Source organism: Sinocyclocheilus rhinocerous, unplaced genomic scaffold, assembly GCF_001515625.1.
Source record: "Sinocyclocheilus rhinocerous isolate Xijiao unplaced genomic scaffold, SAMN03320098_v1.1 scaffold2889, whole genome shotgun sequence".
NCBI classification, from domain to species: domain Eukaryota; kingdom Metazoa; phylum Chordata; class Actinopteri; order Cypriniformes; family Cyprinidae; genus Sinocyclocheilus; species Sinocyclocheilus rhinocerous.
The window spans coordinates 382633-392112 of record NW_015656156.1 but is presented as its reverse complement, the minus strand read 5'-3'; the positions used below and the strand labels follow the sequence as shown (position 1 = coordinate 392112).

General features: G+C 37.3%; 2 protein-coding genes across 11 annotated transcripts in view; both read right to left on the bottom strand.

Annotated features, from left to right (window-relative positions):
• The window catches only part of LOC107719534 (E3 ubiquitin-protein ligase HECTD1), a 34281-nt gene extending 27783 nt beyond the window's left edge, over positions 1-6498 (bottom strand). For 4 of the 8 annotated variants that reach the window (XM_016526964.1, XM_016526962.1, XM_016526963.1 and 1 more), the window contains exons 1-3: positions 6269-6497; positions 2962-3091; positions 2179-2295 (exon numbers count right to left, since the gene is read on the bottom strand). In XM_016526964.1, the coding sequence (XP_016382450.1) occupies positions 2179-2295; positions 2962-2984 (140 nt within the window). In that variant the 5' untranslated portion in view covers positions 2985-3091; positions 6269-6497. Of the gene's footprint in view, positions 1-2178; positions 2296-2844; positions 3092-3791; positions 3836-6268 lie in introns of those variants that run through there. The other 4 variants (XM_016526958.1, XM_016526961.1, XM_016526960.1 and 1 more) reach the window with 3 other exon arrangements.
• A 1479-nt stretch (positions 6499-7977) lies between these two features.
• The window catches only part of LOC107719533 (HEAT repeat-containing protein 5A-like), a 27081-nt gene continuing 25578 nt past the window's right edge, over positions 7978-9480 (bottom strand). For all 3 annotated transcript variants that reach the window (XM_016526954.1, XM_016526956.1, XM_016526955.1), the window contains 2 exons: positions 8704-8914; positions 7978-8536 (listed from right to left, as the gene is read on the bottom strand). In XM_016526954.1, coding sequence (XP_016382440.1) covers positions 8235-8536; positions 8704-8914 — 513 coding nt within the window. In that variant the 3' untranslated portion in view covers positions 7978-8234. The remainder of the gene's footprint in view (positions 8537-8703; positions 8915-9480) is intronic.

Sequence of the window (9480 nt, the reverse complement as noted above, 5' to 3'; positions counted from 1 at the left end):
GAATTCGAAAGTGAAAGCATCCGAAGCCCGCGGCTTAACACAGCAAAAGAGAAACTCCCATTCACAAAATTCAAATCATAATACTACTGATGATAAAGAATGGGTTGAATGTTAACAACTTTCGTTTCCATATAACTATAAACTATGATAAAAATTCATCAGCATGCACTGAACAATCCCATGTTGTAGCGCAAAAAAAAAGAAAAGAAAAGTTAGTTAGTTGCAAAAGAGCGACCAGTGGGAAGAATGAGTCTGGAGCCCTGATATGCATCAGAGGAAGAGGAAAAGAAAAAATACCATCGAAAGACAGTAAGTTCCCCTCAGACATACATTCATATAAACTCCTACCCCTAACTGAATCGCGATTTGTTTAGCATCTCAACCGATTTGAATAGTCACATATTTAAATAGATTTTCAACCGGCTCGCAGTTAATCGTTACATCCCTAGAATGCGTGGTGAATTTCTATTCTAAAAATGACACATTTATTATTTTGCACTCCTGACATAAATTACTGTCACTGCAACAATGTTTTATCAAAACAGTGGTCAAATATCAAAGCTAGAGTCTTTAATCTTTCTACTGATGCACAGTTTGTCCAGATCAAGTAAGAGTGTGATGTTTAACGTGCTGTTAAAGTGAAACAACAATAATCTGGGGCCGTCGCCCATCTTTGACCGCTAAGGGGTTAAAGCCAGAAAATAATAAAATCCAATGCAATGTGCAAAAAAATGCTCATGCAGTTTGTTGTCCTTGGGTTTAAGAGGACTGTTGAATTTCCGCTTTGGGTAACCACTACCTGTGATACAGCTTTTTACAAACCACTTGTGACTGAGCAGGGTCATCACATTTAAGACCAAAATACTCCCACACAACCGCGGTGCTTCCTTGTTTGTCTTTATCATCTTCAGCAGCTATTGCGGCTGTCCTGCCATGGCTTACTCAGTTTGAGAAATTAGATAAATTAGCACAACACTGCTGATCCAATAAATGACTACCAAATTTAATTCTAGACTATTTAAGACAAGTAAAAAAATGTCACAATCTAGTACTAACCCCTTAAGGCCGGGACACACCAAGCCGACTTCAAAGAACTAGCGGCGACTCATTCAAAATGAGAAACCGAAACAAAGATATACGAAACGTAAACAAAGCAGCGCTTGCTTACCATTTTGAATATCAGTAACGTTGATAACTTTAATCATTTTAAGCGGCTCATGTTGTTATGAAAACATTCGCGTATTAGAATGATTGGGAAAGATCACGTAACATTTAAACAGCCTTCTGTCTGTACCGCCTTCATTTAGGTGCTTGTTTTCATAACTTTCGCTTTAATTCTCGGGCACTGACTCGTTCGCTAAACTGAACATCCAATCAGAGTTCTCACTTGCGCCGACGGCCCCGATGCCGAATCGGGCAAACTGCCGCCGACGTGAGCCCGACGAGAGCCAACGAGTGGAACACACCAAACAAACTAGCCTGGCCATCTCGCCGTCGGCCCGACGTTGGCCAACGGCCGACCGTCGGCTTGGTCTGTCCCGGCCTTTAATAATACATGTTAGAGTGAGTTACTTTTGTGTATTCATTAAAAATTAATAACTTCACTGAAATGTGCAATAAACTTACTTTAGTCTGCAGGTTTAGACACTTTTTTTTTTTTTTTTTTTACTTTTTATAACCTCAGGGTTACAAGTTCATAGTTGTAGGATGTGCTTTTTACCCAACAGTGCACATTTACACCACTCCTTGTTATAGAATTACACTTATTTAATTTATTTATATTTAAGAGCATAAACAAATTCTCATTATATCTAACAAAGTTTCACCAGACACTCCTGGTTTAAGACTTCATTCTTCTATATTGGATTTCAAAAATAATATTTAATAATATGAAGTGATGTCTACGTGATTCTTAAGTTTCAAATTTATCACTGATGAGAAAATCTGAGGCTGATACTGCTAACCCTAAGCATTTTTTTAGCTCTAAGTGCCCCTTGTCACACTTTACAAGTTAATAAGCTACATTACAATATACCACACTCTAAAATTTAAGACAACTTACATTCTGCACAATATTAAAATTAAATGCAACAGTTATGAATAGCTCTATTGCTGCTATCATAAGTAATAAACCCTTCAGCCCACCAGAACTGGCACCTCATCAGTATTCAGACTTACGTTTCGAAGCAGCGGTCAACGTTGTCGGACATGAGCAACAGCATGCAGAGCTGCTCCAGGGCGATGAGCTGCATATCCCTCTCATCACCCTGTCCCATCTGCAGCCACTCCAGCAATGTGTCCGGGGTTTAGACGCTTTTTTTTTTTTTTTTTTTACTTTTTATAACCTCAGGGTTACAAGTTCATAGTTGTAGGATGTGCTTTTTACCCAACAGTGCACATTTACACCACTCCTTGTTATAGAATTACACTTATTTAATTTATTTATATTTAAGAGCATAAACAAATTCTCATTATATCTAACAAAGTTTCACCAGACACTCCTGGTTTAAGACTTCATTCTTCTATATTGGATTTCAAAAATAATATTTAATAATATGAAGTGATGTCTACGTGATTCTTAAGTTTCAAATTTATCACTGATGAGAAAATCTGAGGCTGATACTGCTAACCCTAAGCATTTTTTTAGCTCTAAGTGCCCCTTGTCACACTTTACAAGTTAATAAGCTACATTACAATATACCACACTCTAAAATTTAAGACAACTTACATTCTGCACAATATTAAAATTAAATGCAACAGTTATGAATAGCTCTATTGCTGCTATCATAAGTAATAAACCCTTCAGCCCACCAGAACTGGCACCTCATCAGTATTCAGACTTACGTTTCGAAGCAGCGGTCAACGTTGTCGGACATGAGCAACAGCATGCAGAGCTGCTCCAGGGCGATGAGCTGCATATCCCTCTCATCACCCTGTCCCATCTGCAGCCACTCCAGCAATGTGTCCGGGTCCACGTCCGCCATGACACCCCACTACCCTATCCACCCAACACCCAGTCACCCTGCCAGCAGCAGGACAGAAATGAACAGGGGCAGTCACTGGTCCTCTTGTTGTGTCATCAAGTCTTCACCTTCATGAAAAAAGGAACAACATTTAAGCATGGAAAAGATATCTGGGATATAACAGAAGACAAAAACACCACACAAAACCCTTTGCAATGTTGCCCTGGGCCTTAACTTCCTACTTCTCCCATTTGATTGGTGTGAATCATTTGGCGCTGATCTGAAAACACAACCTTTAAATAACAGAATGAAAACTCTTGGGTAATAATGAAACGGGTGGAGCAGATGACTCCTTGAAAATGTATGAACTTGAAAAGGTATACTAATAGAGGAGTAAAACAGACTATAAACATGATGAACTGCCGCCAGTAATCAAAGCACTGAAAGAAATCGCTATGATTAGCTGATTAGTAAGCTTGGCCAACACCAGTTCGCATGATGAATAGCTCATCAATGAATCACACTGTATGGCCCAAACAGCCCAGCTTTTCAGAGACACACAGTAGGCAATACAAGCTGAGAAATCACTACGCTTTTGTTGTTCTGAAAAACAAACCATTAAAGAAAAATCAGCTCTACTTTCCTGAGACAGACAAGCTGAGCCAAGCATGATGATAAATTCATAAGAATGGGAGATTTATGTGAAATAGCAAAAGTCTGTTCTTCATTACCGCCTGAGTGGCTACAGACAGGCATGCCTCAGATAGATTCACCACCTTCTTAGAGACTAACAGAGAGATCCACTTATCAACAGATTAAGTGACTAACTTGATTCAGGAAGAATGTCCTGTTGAACTTGACATTCAAAGCAACTGTTGGATTTAATGGATGGAGAGGAGAAAAAAACCACATTACACACACAGGAACACCATGTTACTTCGCTACTCTAAAACAAGTTTAAATATGTATGTCACCTGATTGTGATTAATCAGACCTAAATCAGATTAGACAACTATATTCCATAGCAGACACATTCAGCATAACTTTTTAATTCATGAGCTGACATATCCCAAGTTGCTCTTTCTGGTTTTGTAACCTGTTTTTAACAGTCACACTGGATCATTGTGAACCACACAATGGATTCAATATACTAGACTTCTGAAAACAAGTTCTGATGCCATAGCCCTGGGTTACACTCTCTCCTTGGAAAGAAAACTCAGAAAGTTTACTATAATTATACTACCTTCAAATGAATGGGACCTGTTTATTTCAAGTCTATTAGCCCACCAATCCAGTAGTGACAATTTTATCTTCATATTGATATTGTTAAGATCTTAATGTTGTTTATTAACTTGACCCTATAAAGCATACTGTATCATATTCGATACATTAATTGCTTAGGCCTTTAATATATCAACATGATCAAAACTTTCCTTAAAAACACAATCTCCTACATGCCTTCTGACTGATAGTTCAAAGCCTTTTCATGTAATTCTTAAATAAAAAATAAAAACCTTCAGTTCATGGTACACAGGTCTTTTTGCTGTGAAATCTTTAATGATTTTTATAAAGCAAACGTATGAGTATTTTTTTTTGTTATTAATATATAAGAAAACCATTTACTGGACTGGAGCAACTTTTACGTTTACTTGATAACCCATACAGATTTTTTTAAAGAAAAAAATCATGTTAAAAAATGTATCAAATACAATACTTTTGAGGAACTTTTATTTGTACATCTCTCAATCATCATTGTATTCCATTACATTTTAAGTTTTGCTGCCCACAGTTAAAACTACAAAACTTCAATAATAAAACTAATAATTTAAACATCTTACTAAAATGTATTATTGGTAGACAGAGTAACAACTAATATTAATACACATTAATAGTCCTTAATTATACTGTTATAAAAATCTCATAATTTCATCTTACCTTTTGGCCATATAAAAAGCATCAACTGCACAAAATTGCATATATTTGGGCCTCTGGATAAAATTGACGTTTTTCCCCATTCCTTGAGTGTAGGCACTATATTCTCACTATATCATATCACATGGGCCAAAGCCCATGTGATATGATATCACGCTTGATGTATTAAACATGATACATGAAAACATAGAACGTATGCACAACTTTCCTTTATATTCTGTCTACAGGCTTAAAGTGTCCCATTTCATAAACAATTGGATTTGTCTGACCATTATTATATATGTCAGGTATTTTACAGTGTTAACTAAAGCAATAAACTCATTCCAACCTAAACTGAATATAAGAGTATGGAAGAAATTTAGGTAATTTCTAATACTAAACTAAGCTTCAGATTCTGTCTGCTGTTGTTCTTACAGCATAGAGATAAATAAAAATTCAAATAATCAAAGTACCAACAAAGCAAGACTACAAAGTACCAACAAAAGCTTGTCCGTGGCTCTTGTATTCATGATATCTGAAGGACAAACATGATTCTAATGATGTTCTTTGACTTTCTGCCAGTGCAGCTGACTAAGGAGTCAAAAAACAAGTTGATTGCAACCGATGTCATCATGACACCAAGCTATACATCAGCATAATAAAACCTCACCTTCACAGTGAACACAGACGGCACCTTTGAGCGTTAATAGTATAATCATAAGATTCACGCATAGTGTGTTTGATCTATAATATCATGACTTGTGTTTAACTTCATGTATGGCCATCTAACATGATACTGAGAACCGAGCAGGTGAACAAACAGTCCAATTAACCCTGAAAATCTCTAACCATGAACAATATAACGTTATCAAACTCCATAACTGTGATTAAACGTAAGAGAAGGAAAGTTAGGCGAAAAGATTCGTTCAATCTTCGTTCAACGTTCAATCTTGTCCTAATGGCCTCTTTCTTGAGTTCAGACAGCTTGTGTTAGCTTACACGCCATGACATGAGTCCAAAACCGTTTAATTTCACGTCAAAGTCATATTTGACCGTATGTTTCCGCAGCAAATGAGTATAAACATAAATTATCTGTTGTGAAAGCGAGGTTCAGTTAGCTGGGATTAGCTAAAATGCGTCCTTGTTAGCATCACTTCGACAGACTTAATTAATCCCAAACTTCATTTACTTAATTGGTATTGGGCATGAATACATTTTCCATCCATATATATAATCGGTCTGAAAGCAATTTTAAGGTAAAAACACCAAGTAACACTAACGCGGCCTTGTGTTTACCAGTAAATCCGCGAGCTAAAGTTGAATGGAAGCCCGAGGCCTGAATGCGTCTGTCAGGCAGAGAAACAAATCATCCGCCGAGCGACACAAACACTCACCGTTTATCGCCGAACGACGAGAAGACAAGAAAAACACACAGGGTGGAAAAAATTCGTCTCGGGATTAAGTTGTGTCAGACGGCAAGATGTGAATATTGCTTCATTCCCCGCTTCTGCTTGTTGTAAGGTAGAGGTCAAAGTGAACGGGAATGCGACGGGTGAAATGGAGAGCCGTGGAAAGGACTAGTCGAGGCTCCGCATATCACGAGGCTCCGCAGCAGCGCTTAGGAACACGCAGCGATGCGGCTAAGCGACAGGGGGCGCTAAAACACCTCTAGAGGTCAAAGTGAACGGGAATGCGACGGGTGAAATGGAGAGCCGTGGAAAGGACTAGTCGAGGCTCCGCAGCAGCGCTTAGGAACACGCAGCGATGCGGCTAAGCGACAGGGGGCGCTAAAACACCTCGCCATTTACAGTCAACGCAATAGTATCTCAGTCAATGAGGTCGCCAAAAAGATTAAAACCATTCACCTAGATAGCACGGAAAGTGAACGGTGACACATGCTCTCTGAAATCAAGCACTGTTTTAGTAGATTAACGTTCATATCGAAACTTTTGAAATGCACTATGCATTTTATCTATTGATCCTAGTAGACTGGATTTGGACATATTATGCACAGTGAGGGAAAAAAAACTGCAAATGTCCTTTCCAGGTTCCACTGTAAATTAAAACCAATGCACTCTTGAAGCAAAACTAGACTTTATTCTTCCAGTAGAATCAGAAAATAAATGTTAATCTTGCCCTATTATTGAATTTGTACAATTTACAACATACAAAATAACTGGTATGGTTATAAATGCATAATTGTACTTAATCATTGCTGCTTCTAGCAGAAAAACAATGGTCCAATATTAGCTGAAACTCTTCCATTTGCATTGTAAACTTGTTAGTAGTGCGCTTATAGTAGTAAATATTAATTTGCTGCTTGTTCAATATTTTTGCTCATGTAGGATTCATCTATTACTTATATCGTCAGTGCAAGTGCAAGATAGTTGTGTTGAAATAAAGTGACACCAACACATATTTGCATGCATAATTAGAATACAGAAAAAAACGAAAAAGTGTAAAATATGTTTGTAACTAAAGTTAAGTACCATTTTAACATATGGAAGCCAATTTCTGCCACCTAAGAAAAAAAATGATGAGATAAAATCATAATCATGATAAAAAGTCAAAACTATTACGTCGATATTGACAGTCAAAACTGACACACCAAGTATCTATGATGAGTCAAAATTGACATGAACCGTTAAATTATGTGCTAGTCAAAATTATGAGAAGTCAATTATTTATTATTTTAGTTTTAATTTAGTATGTCACAATTTTGACTTCGTCTTAATTATAATTTACCAAACCAAGATTTTATTCTTATGTGGCAGAAATGGGCTTCCATATGAATGCATACTGCAGATGTATTCAAAGCATCAGTGCAGTGATGTGATGCAAGTATCTACTTTATCATTAATACACATTCACAACACGTGCAACTATCTCTAAGCAACTTAAAATATTGAACACATTTTACATTTATAATATTAAAATGCACTAAAACTGTATATGTAAAGTCAGCAGATACCTGATTACCAGCAGTGCAGCTGGTCAGGTTTAGTTGTGAGCTGCAGCATGTCAATGAGAAATTAATGATTTGCAATCTTTGTACAGACACAATAAAATATACAAAAAAATTCATGCTATGACAAAAAGTTTCTATAAATGGTAACCATATAAAATCCACTCCCATGGTTCAGCTGTTCTTCATGTGAAACACACTTCCCCTTACTATCTGAGTAAATATGTATTACGTTCCTCATAGAGGTTAATGCAGTTTTAAAACCGACTACAATATTTAAATGACACAATTTTTAAATTGATTTATCTTTAAAAACAAAACCGATTAAAACAACACCTCAACATTCACTCAGTCATTCAAATCCTAATTCTCGTATCATATCCAGTCAGGAGGATTCACAGGAAATTGATCTTCAGTTGAATGCTGGGCGTGTTTTTGCTAATGACTCGAGGTGCTTGTGCCTTAGTGTTCACGCTCTCCTGGTTGCCCTTGACGGCTGCCTCCAGCCTGGCTTTCATGTGCGGGGAGGAGGCCATCAGCGCTTTGAAGACAGTCGAGTGCTGGGGGCCGATGCGCATGAGGTCTCTTAAGGCGGACTCGTGCAGTGAGCGAGAGGCTGCTGGAGCTGATGCCAAAGCATTCTCATCCAGCAGGAGAGAGATGAGGATGGGCAACAGCACAGCCACCAGCTGTGGACCTGCATGGTTAAAACACATACTTAGTGCTAAACAACAATGCAACATTTTGCTAACAGTAATTATAAAGAAGACATTTATAACCCAATGAATTCTTCTTGTTTTTTTAACGATATAATAACTGACAGCTGTTTGGGACTAAAACCTGAAAACATTTCCAATCACTTACGGTGAGTTTCGTCTGCAGCAAACACTAGTGCTTCAAGGGCTCGGATTGCATCTTGCACGGCCTGTAGCTCTGCTGGGCCTTGAGGATGACTCTTTTCCACTTCCTCCAGTTGTGACACCAGACGGCCACCCAGAGCTAGAATAAATGGCCTGGCTACCAGCGCTGGGCCTTGGAATAAAGATACTAGCATCTGATAACTTCTGCTCAGAACCTAAATGAGAAATTTTAGGACATAGTAGAGAAGAATACTAAATATAGAGTTTTTTTGGGAATTGTATGTAAAATTGTAGCAAAGCTCCTTATTTAAGCAGCCTGATGTCAAAGACTGAGGTCGGTAGGATTTTTAAAATGTTTTTGAAAAAAGTCTCTTCTGCTCACCAAGGCTGCATCTATTTGTTAAAAAATACAGTAAAACAGTAATACTATGAAATATTATTTCAATTTAAAAGAACTGTTTTCAATTTAAATAATTTTTTAATTAATTTATTCCTGTGATGGCAAAGTTGAGTTTTCAGCAGCCATTACTCCAGTCATCAGTGTCACATGATCCTTCAAAAATCATTAGAATATTCTGTTCTGGTGCTCAAGAAACATTCATTATCAATGTTGAAAACAGTTGTGCTGCTTCATATTTTTGCTTTTTTTTCAGGATTCTTTGATGAATAGAAAGTTCAAAATATCAGCATTTATTTGAAATATTTTGTAACAATGTAAAAGTCACAGCAAGTCACTTTTGATTAATTTAATGTGCCTGTGCTGAATAAAATGAATTTCTTT